Genomic DNA, 15,141 nt, shown 5'->3' with positions numbered 1-15,141 from the left:
TTAAAACTGTGTGTGCTTGGTGATAGCTAAAATGATCTCTTGTGATGCGCTAGTTTATATAGTTGTTTCCTTGTCAATCACAGATGTGTCATCTGAAGGCAAAGTCTGGATCCAATTGCCAGGCTAGCTCCAGAAAGAGTCAGCAGGCTGGTGTGGACTTACAAGGGCTTATCTTCTTTGTGAAAAAGTTTATCCATAATTGTTCATTAGTAATTAAGCAAACCAGTGAATCTAGAATTTACTAGCAAGCCCTATGTCAATAAATTTATGGAAAACCAACCCAGGCTGTTAGTTCTCAGGTTTGGTTTTTCCCCTCTGTAGTGCTAGGGATTGAACCCAGAGTTTCACATATGCCCTCCAGCCATAGGAGTCTGAGGTCTTTATGTGACAAAACTAAGAATTAAGAATGCAGCTAAGATTATCTACCAGAAGAAGCTGCTGTGTGTAATGCTGTGCACCTTGGGTTTTGACTCACCCTTCTTTCAAAGAAGATCTTCTGATTCTTAATGTTACTAACACCCATTGCCCACTCCCCTTCTGGATTACCTTTAGGTTTGCTACACAAGTCTTCCAGTGGCTCCATTATGGGATCACGAGTCCAATTGGCTATTGCCAGATCTCAGCAAGCACAACTACTGGTGACAGTTACTTTTTTGCATTCAAAGTCAGGGACTAGCTTCTTGGTCCCCAGCACTGAAAGGACGTCCAAATTACATTTTGAACCAGTATATATTTATTAAAGCTCTGAAATGTTTGGCAGTGCCCTGAAAACCTCCACATAGTCTATTCACAGAACCTGGGTAGGCAATAAGCAAATCATCCTTTTGTTGTTGTTGTTGTTGCTGTTTTTGTTTACAGGTGCTAATGTTTCTTCTCTCATTGTTTTAGGAAGTTTGGAGCTCAAGGGTCACGTCTTACTGGAGCAGGATGGGGAGGCTGCACAGTATCCATAGTGCCTGCTGAGAAGCTGCCCAGCTTCCTTGCAAACGTGCAGGAAGCATATTACCAGAGGAGCAGTCCCCGTGAAGCTCCAGAGAAGCAGAACTTGTTTGCTACCAAACCTGGAGGCGGGGCTTTGGTTTTCCTTGAGGCCTAAACAATGTAGAAAATCTCAGAGAAACTATTTAGGGCATTTAGGAACTGGCAGGACTTCCTATGCCACAGTAAATTAATCCTTTTTCTGTTTTATATTATGAGGAACCGTTGCTTTTATCAAGATGGATTTCCAAAGAAACGGTTGAAAGCTCTCTATGCTTCGTAATGATTATTTTTCCATCTTAAAATATGTTTTTTACAAATAAGAGCCAAGAATATACTTGGATGGATCTTTGAAGAGTGATTTACTAAGATTTATTGGTTTGAAGATTTTAAATATGAGGGTCAAAGTACACTCCTAATACATAGATTGGACCTGAATTAAACACACTGTTATAATTAAACCGATGAAGTAGAATTGTGTGCATTCCTCTTAAATGGAATAAATTTATGGTTTCTGCTAGCATTCATCTTCCATATACTTGTAGTATTCTATTGTGTTGGATGATGATGGTGATGGTGATGATGATGATGATGATGATGGTGTTACTCCAAATTCTTTCTCAAGCTGATCTTCAACACGCTATGAAAATAATATATGATTAAGGATTCATGGAATTTCTCAGACATGGTACACTTGAATGTGAGATTTCCCAGCTATCAAGAAATGAGGGGTGTATAAGAGTACAGAAGAAAATTTGAGATTCATTTACAAATGTTTAAAAACCATGTAATCTTATATGAACAACAATTTTCAATTCTTTTGGCCCTTAGCTATAGAGATAGCTTGTTGACAAGAGAAATTTATTGAGATAACTCATTTTATTTGTTCATGGGATTTTCTGTCTTCCCATCTGTCATTTGGTTTCTGAAATCCTCTCCAACCCAAGTTGTATGTTTATCCAGCAGCTCCCACCTCACCTCACATCCTTCTTTTGTGTTCCTGGTAAGACTTGCTTGTATTTATAGACCAGTGTAGGCAGATATGCAGTTATGCACATGAGTATGGAAAAGCTTCAAGTAGGTTCTGGCATTGGTACTGGGGAGAGTAAGTTTTAATGTGCATTTACCAAGAGTGGTCATTTAGTGATGGCAAACCAATGGCTTTCTCTCATGGAAACACTAAAAGAAGCCCTTCCTTAGTTATACCATAGGTTAAGTTTGGCCAAAAGTATTTTACTGGACTACTTAGAAAATGGAGACTGGTTGTTCTGTGGCTTGAATTATCCAGAAAATGATCACAACTTTTGAATTTTCTGTGATAATGTTTGCTCAGTAACGTGCAGCTCAACCATTGGACCTTGTCTACTGAACCTGTTTCAGAGGCCTAGGCAAAGCTACCTGTTATATTTCTTAAAGGACAAGTCATACTAGGAAGCCAAAATTCTATTCTAAAATAAACTTTAATTCTTAGCAGGGTGGTAAATATCTGAGCAAGCTTAAATGAAATTTGTTGAAAGAATTTTGAGTTTTTAAGCCTAATAATCAAAGATATGAATTTATTTAAATTTATAATCCTTTGTTTTTTAATGTTTTGCTATTTTCCCACAAAAGATTTGTGCTTGATGTATAATTATCTAATGGTGTTTTGGGTCACTGTCAAAGACAAAAGCAAAGCACTTTTCACTGCTTTGTTATGCCAGTTAATTCTTTTTTCATCATGTGAGTCCCTCTTAACAAAGGTAAGCAAAACATTCAGTGGACACTCTTTGGGAGGGCACAAAGCATTCTAGACCATTCTACTCTCACTGTGATTTCTGACTTAAAACAAATGAACTGTTTCAATTTCACCCTCATTACTCAATATTCTCGAATTTGTGAGATATATCTACACTTCCTGAAAAGGATGGGGATGCAGAAACTCATGAAGAGCAGGGAGTCTCAGTGCAACCCTAAGGGTGGATAGAATTTGAAAGCTAGGGAGTAGGTAGTGTGGCCCAGCAGAGTACACAAGCTTGGATATGCAGTGAAGAATCATATTGGCTGCACTGGCTGGGCCACTTTTGAAGAGCTCCAAATCTAAGAAGCATTCAGACCAAGAATTAAAAGGAGGCAGCTCACAGGCTACATCTGCTCTTTATTAAATTCAGCCCACAGAATATTTAAAAATACGAGGTCTAAGTCTAGTAATTTTACAGAAAAATCTGGATTGCTGGTGGAAGATTCATAATGTTGTCCCTCATTCCTGCTGGCAACAATGAACAACAATAGCTACCATCTCAGTCCTCCAGTGAGCTGTTTCCATAGTTCCTTGTAGCTTCTCTGATATTAGACCATCTCCTTTTCACCTGTACAATACCACCGTTATTTTTGTGTATATGTGTGTGTGCATACAGAGGTGCATGTTGTGCACACTTGTATCTGGAGGCTAGAGAATGATCTGGGGGTTTCATCCTCATGACCACTGGCTTCCTGCTTTGAGATAGGATCTCTTGTTTTCCTCGAACTTACCAATTAGGCTAGACTGGTTGGCCAAAGAGGCCCAGGTATCCTTCTGTCTCCATCTCTCCAAGGCTGAGATTACAAGTATGTGCCACGCCACTAAGCTTTTTTAGATGGTACTGGGGCGCAAACTCAGGTCCTTATGCTTGCAAAGAAAACACTTTATTGACTGAGCTTCTCAGCCCCGGAACTGTTACTTTCTTATATTTAATAAGTGTTTCACAGTGTTTATGGCTCTATCAACAGTAAGAAAAACAGATCAAGAAAATGGAAGAAATAAGTTTTTTGTGGGAATAAAGGATAATCCTGTTTGTTTAATATGAACATATACATATTTCATTACTTTCTATTACCTTTCTGGTCTGTGTAGGAATTTAACTTGTAGCCAGTGGAGTTAGTTAATTTTGAGGGGAAATCTGACAGTGGAAGTTGAAGGCTCCCCTCTATTCCTTATCTCAGACTTCCCGGTCTGCTGACCTACTGTCTACTCGTCTCTACATATGCTTGCCCTCTGGAAAACAAATGCTTTTTAGACCTGACAAGGCTTCCCAATTTTCTTATTTTCTCAAAAGTACTGTTTAGAGTCCTAGCATGTTTTGCCTTATATTTCAGTGATTTGAGGGCAGAGACCATTCTTTTAACATAGCTGATGGTATCCAATGAGCCTTTGGTGAGTTAATACAAAGTAAAAAAAAAGAAAAGAAAAGAAAAGAAAAGTCGGGCGTGGTGGCGCACACCTTTAATCCCAGCACTTGGGAGGCAGAGGTAGGAGGATTGCCATGAGTTCAAGGCCACCCTGAGATGACAGAGTTAATTCCAGGTCAGCCTGGACCAGAGTGAGACCCTACCTCAAAAAAAAAAAAAAAAAAAAAAAAACTTCATCATATAAATTTCACTAGTTTGTCTTTCAAGTAGTTGCATGTCAAAGTATTTTTTGTTGTAGAAATTATTCCTGGTCATGGGATGAGGAAAGCAGGCATGAAGTTTCACTACATTTTAAAATGGATTATCTCACATTTGCATGTGGATGATTCACTACCAGTAATGTGTTGTGCTCTTCCACTGAGGCTTGGATGTGACGTGCATGGCCCATGCAACATTGCCAAGTTGACAGAAGAAAAGCTAGAGAGAGAACAATCACTTCTTTTCAGGAAGACATACCAGTTTGTGGAGGAAGTGCTCAAAATCACTCCTAGCTTCTTGCGGTTTCTTGGCAGCCTTTGCTTGTAGCCTAATCATGGAGTAAAGGAAACAGTCATCAAAAAGATTGTCTCTCTGCTATCCAACAGCTGGTGCTTGCAGTTTAATATGCTGTGTGTGTAAGCTTACTAGGCATTAAGCTTATTAAGTTATTTACCCTCATTGCAATCTTAAGAGGTAGGGGTAACTTTTCTCTTATTTTAAGAGTGAGGAGGCAGCTGAAACTGTCACTCCCTCATATTTGTAAAGCTACAAAGCAGATGATTTGAACCCAAGGATTTTGGCTCAGAGGTTCAGTCCCCACGACCATGACTCTCACCTCACCAAAGGAGTGTCCTCTTCTGTGAGAGGGCTTACACAATGTTACCTTAACCACCTCTACTCACTGGGGTCTTGTGTAGGCTTTGAGTAGTGATGGGAAGAGAAGAGTGAATGAGACTGGTACAGGAAGAAAGGGAAGGAGATAGTAAGGACACATTTGTGCAAGGAGATGTACTGTGACAAAGCACATTTAGGACAGACAACCAGAGATATCTCAGGGTTTCTGTCTCCAAGTATTCCTTCAAGAAATATTATGAAGGAGTTGCATTCAGGGGTGCAGTAACTTCCCAAAGAATTGAGTATGATGGAAGAAGCAGAGATAGGACACTCAGGAAGACTAGGAAGTTGGGAAAAGGGTGAAATATTCTCATAAGAGAGACATGATATTTTCATTAAACTTAGGTTCTATAAGACTATTAGCTAACAGCTATAAGGTTATTAATAATTCAAAAGTTATTTTTAAACTTTTTTGTTTATTTTCACTTATTTATTTGAGAGTGACAGACAGAGAGAGAGAGGCAGAGAGAGAGGATGGGCACGCCAGGGCCTCCATCCACTGCAAACAAACTCCAAATGCGTGTAGCCCCTTGTGCATCTGGCTAACGTGGGTCCTGGGGAATCGAGCCTCGAAATGGGGTCCTTAGGCTTCACAGGCAAGCGCTTAACTGCTAAGCCATCTCTCCAGCCGTCAAAAGTTATTTTTTCATGAATCTGGTAGGAAGTACAGCTAGGTAGCCCCTGGCAAGGCCCACTCTATGTGTCTTCAAGATTCTAGGGAGCCCTGAATACACAGTGGAGCTGCACTGTGAGAGCCCTCTGGCCAGCATTAGGGCTCTGTGAGTAACATGAGCCCTTCACTCTTCTTTACCTCACAACTTCAGCTTATAACCCCCCACCCCATTACCCTGTTAGTAACCTATTTGTCATACTCCAAATCTGACTCTCACAGTTAATTGTCCTAGTTAAACATTCTCTTAGATATCCCTGGTTCCTTTTTCAGTTCCATCCTCTTAGAGGATCCTTGAGTTGCACATTATTCTCAGACCCTTTCTCCTCATTTTGTTAAAATCAACCCATATGTGACCTCCCTCTTGGCAAACTAATGGCTATGTTGAGATACACACCCCTAAATTCTCCTTAAGGAAGATAGTTTATGTTTCGAGTATATTTAGTTTTGCAATCATTATCACTGCTTATTTCATCTTTTTGATTATTTTTCTTATTCATAAATCTCTTCTCTATAAGACTACAGACAGAAGCTAGTACTATGTGCCTATAAAAATAAACAAGCACATGAGGTTTACTTATCCAGTGACTACTTACACTTTCCTTTTTTCCCCCCCAACAATGTATAAATTTATAAAACACGTTTAAATACTTCTTTTGAGCCACTGTAAGGACTGCCTTATAAATTCTCTCAGTTGTGACAATTCCTGTCCTAGTGCGTTCCATGTTTTGGAAATTTATGAGTCACTTGGGATTCAATTTTGTAATTTAGGCTTTATGAAGGAGAATGCTAACTGATAAAGTTTTGGGTGACAAATAGGATTCTAAAGTGTAGGTTGGATTTTTGTCTGTCACTGGAAACATAGAATAGTGAGTTCCAAAAACGTTTAGGAGTGTGGGACCATGGCAAAGTTGATGTTTTCCAAGGGTACTGGCTTTGGGGCTGCACTCATGTTGTGGTTGTGCTTATTTCTGTTCATGAAGATGTATTAGAAGTAGGTTGGTATTAGTACTTTAGTTTTTCCTTTTATACTCCAATTTATAAAATAAACTAAGCAGTCCAATTTTTCTTATTTCACTAGGGACAAATGTTTGTTAGGTATAAAGGAAATAAGGAAGTTGTAGTTCAAGAGAGACCATCTGCAGAGCTACTTTTCTAGTTTATGTCTTTCTCACTTGGCATGGTTATGTATGGGTTTATTTTTATTAGAGCTTGAGTTTAAGTTCTATGGCTGGAGGAGTGAAAATAGATGATAATAATGTTAAGCAATTAATTCAACTGCCAGGGTAAAATGTTAGTGTGCTGATCTGGATGAATTGTTAAGTAAGGAAAACTCTACAGATATTCAGTTGATATATTTTCACATAGCAAACCAATTGTTTTATGTAACTTATTCAATTAATGACTTTAAACTGGGTAAGAAACAAACCTAGCAAGCTCCTTGTCAATCCTCTCCTGTCGCTGTCTGAGGAGTTTTATTTCTTCATGGATTCTTTGATTTTCTCTATGAAAAGGAAAGGTTGGAGTTAAATTTTCAAGGCCATGTTGAGACTACATAGTGAATTCCAGATTAGCCTGGGCTAGAGCGAGACCCTATCTTAGAAAAAACAACAACAAAAAAAAAGAAGGAAGGAAGGAAGGAAGGAAGGAAGGAAAGAGGGAAGGAAGGAAGGAAGGGCGGACGGACAGAAGGAAGGAAGGAAGGAAGGAAACAAACAGGCAATCCTAATCTGTTTGCTGGTATCTGCAGGTCTCTCAACCAATTCCTTTCATTCATATGGTCTGCTTGATGCAATAAACCCTCCAGACCATTCTTTATTAGAAACATGTGCCATTGCTCACAACACCTGGTATGGCCTGGACATCGCCTTGCTACTTCTGTCAAGCTCTGACAATGGATCCATGTTTGCCTTTCCTACTAAGTGAGGGTCACTGCAGGGTGTGATTTGTATATGTATGCATGCATCCCCTTGAATATGAGGGTGGATAATGGGGACCCATGGGAAGAGGGGCTCAGACATTTTGTCCTGCTTATTGGGAAGGAGCTAGCTGATTGTCTCCCCATTTCCCTCCACAGATACAGTCCCTGAACAGCATTGGGTGCCCAAATCTGAGCATGTCCATCCTTTATTCTTCAAGGTAACAAAATCTTTAAACAGTTACCTTGATACTAGGAACTGAAGAAGTGGATCCTGCCAAGCTTTTCTTATAAAAATTCATTGCATTCTCATAGCTCATTCCTAACTTTCTAGCATGTACAAGCACAATGACTAGCCATAAACAATTGGTTACAATAAGTACAAAAGCAGGAAATGCTCTCTGTCTTGCTTTCTTTAATGTTATCCCTAACCCTAACCCTCTAGAGGGTTGCCTCTGCTCTGGGCAGCTTTTTGGTATTCCAGTGTTTATCTCTGAATAGGTGATACTCTGGAATCTGTTTGTCTGAGCTCTGTTCTCTTTATATTGGGTGGGCCTCCCAACCCTACCACAGCAAAGCTTCCTTGCCCTCTTTTCTCTGACACCTTTTATGAATCTATAATTATAACATGAATCTTTGAAATTTACTTGAAAAGAATCTGTGAATCTATATGATGTTCACAACCAACTCTCCACACCAGTAAAATGGAGATAAGTTTAGATATGTCTATGCTTACTTGCCATTATAAAAAAAAATTATATTGAAGAGTGCTATGTCATGAACTTACATTTTAAAGTCCTTTTGGTTCTTTGCAAATTGTCTTTTCGACTCCTTTATAACATCATGGTATGTTGGAGCAGGTAGTGTGCTATTCATACAGTTAAGGAAAGGTTCCCACTTAGGAACATTTGGAAGAGGTAAACAGCACTCTTCATGGGGTATCATCTGGCCTGGGCTCTTCTTTCCTGAAAATTCTCAAATTTAAATGTGATTGCTACTTCTGTAGTCACACTGAGAGGCTGAAAGAAAATACCCTTCAGGACACTTTAAAGTTGTGTCCCATCATCTGAGTCATACCAACCGTAGGGTACTACGATTTAATAGTTTTATAAGTGTATCAGCAACTTTTTCATTGCTGGTATAAAATACCAGACAAGAATCAGCTTAAGGAAAGAAGTAGTTATATCTGGCTTACAGTTCCAGTGGGTGGGGTCTGTCATGGCAGGAACAGGAAGCTGATGTCACGTTGACATAAATGGCAGCAGGAAGTAGAAAAAAGTGTGAGTATGGGCACCTGTCTATGACACCTGAAGATCCATCTCTAGTGACATACTTCCTCCTAAAGGTTGGACGACATTCCCTGACAGCACCACCAATTTGTGGATTAAGTATTCAATATTCAAGCATATGGGCCATGGGAAACATTTTTTTCTTTGTTTGTTATGTACATACTTAGTGTGTAAACAGCCATGTTGGTACCATTGTTAGTCTCCTCACTGTCCTTCTCCCTCCAAAGGGATCCTCCTTTTTGGGGATTGTGGTTATGCATTGTGGGGGTAGCCATCAGTTATGTGGAAGAGGCAATGTCTCTGTGCATTACATCGCAACTTGTGGCTCTAACAATCTTTCCACCCCCTCTTCTGTGAATTTCTCATGGGAGACATTGTACAGTCAAACTACTACATACTGTTCTTGAACTCCATAGACTTTTACCATCTCATGATAAAAAAAGAGTTCATTTCAACTTTAAAAAATCGTGGGCTGGAGAGATGGCTTAGTGGTTAAGCGCTTGCCTGTGAAGCCTAAGGACCCTGGTTTGAGGCTCCATTCCCCAGGACCCACGTTAGCCAGATGCAGAAGGGGGCGCACACATCTGGAGTTCGTTTGCAGTGGCTGGAAGCCCTGGCACGTCCATTCTCTCTTTCTCTCTGCCTGTTTCTCTCTCTGTCTGTCGCTCTCAAATAAATAAGAATAAACAAAAATAAATATTTTTTTTTAATCTCCATAAAGCCAGGTGGGGTGCCACATGCCTTTAATCCCAGCACTTGGGAGGATAAGGTAGGAGATTGCTGTGAATTCAAGGCCAGCCTGGAGATAGAGTGAGTTCCAGGTCAGGTCAGCCTGGACTACAGGGAAACACTACCTCAAAAATAAAACAAAACAAACAAAAAAACATTTTCTTAAGTGTGTGCTTGCCATTTGTATTTCTTCCTCTGTGAACTGCCTGTCCAGCTCTTTGCCTCATTTTGTTAGTGGATTGTTTGGCTTTTTATTGTTTAGGTTTTTGAGTTCTTTGTAGATTCTAGAGACGAGGCCTCTGTTACTTGGATATTCAGCAAATATTTTCTCCCATTCTGTGGTAATCTATTGGCTTTGCTTATTGTATGCTTGTCTGTAAAGAAACTCTTCAGCTTCATGTGATCCCATTGGTTGAGTGACTGTTTAAGATCCTATGCTACTGGGATTTTGTTCAGGAAGACTTTTTCCATTCCTGTATCATAGAAAGTTCCTCCTATAGTTTCCAGTAGTAGTTGAATTTCTGGTCTTATATTAAGGTCTTTTATCCATTTGGACTTGAGTGTAGTCATCCCTAATCATCAGGGAAATGCAAATTAAAACAACTGAGATTCCACCTTACCCCAGTAAGGATAGCATACATCAAAAAATCAAATGAAAATAAATTCTGGTGAGGATGTGGAGAGTTAGGAACCCTCATCCATTGTTGGTGGGAATGTAAGATAGTACAACCACTTTGCAAAGCAATATGGAGACCCCTGAAACAGCTGACTATAGAGTTACCAACAGACCCAGTTATTCCCTTACTGGCCAGGTACCTAAAACCTTTAAACCACAGTCCAGAGAGATTTGCTCAACCATGTTTATAGCGGCTCAATTCGTATTAGCTGAGAGCTAGAAACAACCCAGATGTCCATCATTAGAAGAATGGATAACTAAGAAATCTACACAGTAGTAAGAAAAAATGACACAATGAAATTTGAGGAAAAATGGTTGAACCTGGAACAGATCATTCTCAGTGAACTTACCCAATCACAGAAAGAAAATTGCCGCATAGTCTCTCACCTACAGCCCCTAACCTGAATCTACCCAAGATGCTGACATACCCAGCAAGCATCTCTTTTACTAGACAGTAGGGCGGGTTGGGAGGGAGGGAGGGTGATGGAGGGGGTGGGAGACACAAATCTGGACCCAAATGGCAATGGTACCATAAAATTCTACATTCTAAAAGGCAGACCAAAGGGTTGAACCTTCACCAGGTCCTTAGAGGGAACACCTGAACCACAAGACACTGGAGAGGGTATGATGAAGACTGACCTTAATCTACAGCTTGTCTCTCTCTTCTAACTCGTTTATATTAGTTATCTTTTTCTTCCTTTTCTTAGTGGGCACTGACCTATAACTCCTAGTACCAGCATGTGGTTATCATCCACAATGAGCCTTTGATCAAAGAGACTACAAGATTTCCTAAAAGAAAGATTTCTGTCAGAGTACTTGATGACCCACCAAAGTTAGTGGTAAGACCCTACTGCTGAAGACACCATATGCTGTTGGTATGGAACATGGAGTGACATGGCTGGAGGCTGGAAGAGAGTCAGTCCCAAGACAGCACATCTAGTGCCAGAAGGTGCTACATGGGCAGCTGGGGGAAAATGACCAATATCTGTTCAAGCAACTCATGGTCTAACCCTACTTAGAATCAAATAACCTGTTGTGATGCCCACACAAGTGCAATAGTGGCCCACAGCCTTGGTGGGAAACGAACTGCTCTTGATTTGGCTAACTGATCTGCTCAGTGGAATGGAATCCATAGCTGGAGCTGGGAAACAAGTCAGAACCATATCCAAACATGAGCCTGCTCTCCATTATCAAGCTACCGGCAATCGTGGGCTACAAGAGGGCCTACACATATTAAATTCTCTATACCAAAAAAAAAAAAAAAGTGTTATCCCATTTATCTGGTGCTAACTTTACTCTCCATTGGAGAAAATACTTCTCTTTTTCAGATGGATGCAGATCCTAAGGAGAGAACCATCCCATCATACCTCAAAAGGGCCCCATCTGAAACTAAGAATAGCTGGAAAAACAAGCAAGGATGCTGTTTTCTTTGGGAATGGGGTACCAGCCCAAGGGTGAAGGAGATCAACACAGAATAGTCAACTACCAAATCAGAGACCCAGAGGCCCCCAAAACCTTATCCCTGAAGCAGGCCTAAAATGAACCCACCATGACTCAGGGAAATTTTGCAGAAGGGGAATGTCAGAGCCACACATTGGGTCATGATATGCAGAGACATTTCCTCCTACCCATAACTGAGGGCTAACTCCACAGTGCGTGACCCATATACCTCAACAAGGAGGAACCAGGGGGAGGGTGTAGGTCATAGATGAGGCTAACAATGGTACCAACTTGACTGTATTCACTGAGTACAAAACTAATTAATAAAATAATTTTTAAAAATACCCACCATATTTTCTAGTACTAATTCTATTCAAATGTCCAAAGTGTTATCTGAAACTCAAGACAATCTCTTAACTATAAATCCTGTAATATCAAAAGACAAGTTACATACTTGTAACATATAATGACACAGAGTAAAAATTTCCATTCCAGTAAGAGGGAATGGGGACAGAGCAAGGAAAAATTAAGACCAGAACAATACTGAAACCCAGCATGGCTAACACCAAATCCTTCAGGTCCATGTTTGGTATCTGGGACTCCAAATTCTCTGGACTCCAAAAGGCTTGCATAGGTCTGCCTCTTCAGATGTGTTACCTGTGTCTTCTCTCATGAACTATACCTGCCCCGAGACCATAGCTTTTCTTGGCAGACGTCCTATGGTTTTGGCATCTCTAATATCCTGAGGACTCCATTGCAAGTTTTGATTTACCTTCACAGCTTCATGCAGTGGCTTCACAGGTCTTCCTTTCAGGGGATTTGATCCTGCCTGACATTGCTTTGCCTCATCAGCTCTCCAACCATGGTCAGTACCCCATCACCTCCTCAAGCATGCATCTTTCATTCTTCCAAAACCAGAACCATTGGATCAGTGTTGCCCATCTCTCCAGCTCCCTGGAAAAGGTTTTAATTTGGCTTACAGTTGCAGTTGAGTCCATCATGGCAGAGAAAGCCTGGCAGAGGCAGGAAGCCACTGCCACAGTGTCAGATAAGCATGGAGACAATAGAAAAAGTAAACTACATTTGGGGCCTGGTTATAATACCTCAAGGCCCACCCCCAGTGACACACATCTTCTAGCCAGGCTCTACCTCCTCAAGGATCCACAACCTTCCCTCGCAGCACCCACCAACTGGGGATTAAATATGTGAACATGTGAAGCTATGGGGTATAGTTTACATCCAATTCACCACAAATCATGTGTTGTGTGTGTGTTTATTTATGTGTGCTTTAAAAGCAGCAATTTGTTAAATGTAAGCTCCAAAATCTACCAAAAGTTTTGTACTTTTTTTTTTCTTTGTGGTGGTGGGGTTTTTTGAGGCACGATCTCACTCTAGCTCAGGCTGACCTGAAATTCACTGATGTTGTCTCAGGCTAGGCTTGAACTCACATGGAAACCCCTAGGTCTGCCTTCTGAGTGCTAAGTTAAAGGCATGCACCACGATGTCTGGCTGTAGCTTTTTTCGGGTATTTGTTTATATGTATTTCTGGGAAGCACTGAGAATAGTTGCTAACCTGTGTGGCTGCTTCTTCATGCAGGAAAGACAATAGGCAGAAAGTGGAAATGCTATTAACTAAGCTAGACTATGTCTCAGATAAAGCCTGTGGCTGTATCTCCAGCTCATGTTTTACACCATGGTTACTTGGCAAAGTAGGTACTTCCCCTTTTTGAAGCAGAAATTTATTAATAAGCAATTGATTGAAAAATGCAGCCCCTCAGCTTGTGGCAAAAGAAGATCTTACTATTATCAAAAAGTAGGAAAAAAAAAAAAAGGTCTAGAGAGATGTCTTAGTGGATTAAGCACTTGCCTGTGAAGCCTAAGGTACCCGATTTGAGGCTCGATTCCCCAGGACCCATGTTAGCCAGATGCACAAGGGGGCACACGTGTCTGGAGTTTGTTTGCAGTGGCTGGAGGCCCTGGTGCACACATTCTTTCTCTCTTTCTCTCTCTCCCTCTTTCTCTCTCTGTCTGTCACTCTCAAATAAATAATTTTTTTAAAGTAGCTAATGTTGGTGAGACTGTGGAGAAAAAGGAACTCTCTCATAAACAGTTTTGGAGACTATGGATTGTTACAACCACAAGTAGTATAAAGACTTCTAAAGAAATTTAACAAATAGAATTACTATATGACACAGCATTTTCTTTTGGGGGCACATATGAAAGGATAGGAGATCACACCTCATGAAGATACATTTATTCTCATGCTCATTATAGCACTGCCATAGTTGCAGAGATCTGGAAATAACATAAGGGCCTTTTAGCAGACAATGCATGATTAGAATCAGTCATAAACATACACAATGAAATATTATTTGGCCCTAAAGAAGAATCTTGCCACATGTTAAAAGGTGGGTTCTCTAAGTGAAATAATCAAGACCCAGAAAAAAAAAATACTGTCTTTTTTTTTTTCCTTATGTATAAGCTAAATAAAAAAGTTCAGGGCTGGAGAGATGGCTTAGCGGTTAAGCGCTTGCCTGTGAAGCCTAAGGACCCCGGTTCGAGGCTCGGTTCCCCAGGACCCACGTTAGCCAGATGCACAAGGGGGCGCACACATCTGGAGTTCGTTTGCAGTGGCTGGAAGCCCTGGCGCGCCAGTTCTCAACCTCTCTCTCTCTGTCTCTTTCTCTCTCTGTCACTCTCAAATAAATAAAATAAATAATGAACAAAAAAAATTAAAAAAAAAGTTCAGAAACAGAAAAAGTGGGAAGAAAAGTTGTTACCAAGTGAGTGGTGAGGGGTAGGTAAGTAAGGGAGGAAATGAAGAGATGAAAGTCAGTATACAAGGCAACACACAAGAGGTAAATCTGTACATGAACCCAAGACTGTGTGTAATTCATGCTCAGAACCAGCAGAAGGCCTTAGACTCTGGTTATACTAGGAGTACTGGTATCTGCCATCCCCAAGATTTACATGGTGAGACTGTCCTCCTCTGTCCCACGTCCCATCATGAACATCCTTCAATTTTGCCTCTGCCTTTCCCTGAAGGCAATTGGCTCATTAAAAACCATTTTCTGGGCTGGAGAGATGGCTTAGCGGTTAAGGCTTTTGCTTGCAAAGCCAAAGAACCTCAGTTCAATTCCCCAGGACCCATGTAAGTCAGATGCACAAGGGGGTGCATGCATCTAGAGTTTGTTTCCAGAGGCTGGAGATCCTGGTGTGCCCATTCTCTCTCTCAGTCTCTCTACCTCTCTCTCAAATAAATAAATAAAAATAAAGTTGCTTAAAAACATTTTCCATTTAAAGGATGCTCTTGATGCTCACTTTATTACTGCTAAATATAAGAATGTTGGGAGGACTGGCATAT

At 40.5% G+C, this 15,141-nt stretch overlaps 2 protein-coding genes across 5 annotated transcripts in view; one reads left to right on the top strand and one right to left on the bottom strand.

Annotated features, from left to right (window-relative positions):
- The window catches only part of Galk2 (galactokinase 2), a 201,806-nt gene extending 200,294 nt beyond the window's left edge, over nt 1–1,512 (top strand). For all 4 annotated transcript variants that reach the window (XM_004669731.2, XM_045156144.1, XM_045156145.1 and 1 more), the window contains one exon: nt 889–1,512. In XM_004669731.2, coding sequence (XP_004669788.2) covers nt 889–1,096 — 208 coding nt within the window. In that variant the 3' untranslated portion in view covers nt 1,097–1,512. The remainder of the gene's footprint in view (nt 1–888) is intronic.
- The window catches only part of Fam227b (family with sequence similarity 227 member B), a 214,254-nt gene continuing 200,608 nt past the window's right edge, over nt 1,496–15,141 (bottom strand). Inside the window, exons 12-14 of the mRNA XM_045157008.1 lie at nt 8,431–8,508; nt 4,639–4,708; nt 1,496–1,618 (exon numbers count right to left, since the gene is read on the bottom strand). Coding sequence (XP_045012943.1) covers nt 1,496–1,618; nt 4,639–4,708; nt 8,431–8,508 — 271 coding nt within the window. The remainder of the gene's footprint in view (nt 1,619–4,638; nt 4,709–8,430; nt 8,509–15,141) is intronic.

This window comes from Jaculus jaculus, chromosome 8, assembly GCF_020740685.1.
Source record: "Jaculus jaculus isolate mJacJac1 chromosome 8, mJacJac1.mat.Y.cur, whole genome shotgun sequence".
Taxonomy (NCBI): domain Eukaryota; kingdom Metazoa; phylum Chordata; class Mammalia; order Rodentia; family Dipodidae; genus Jaculus; species Jaculus jaculus.
This window is presented reverse-complemented; position numbering and strand designations above follow the sequence as displayed.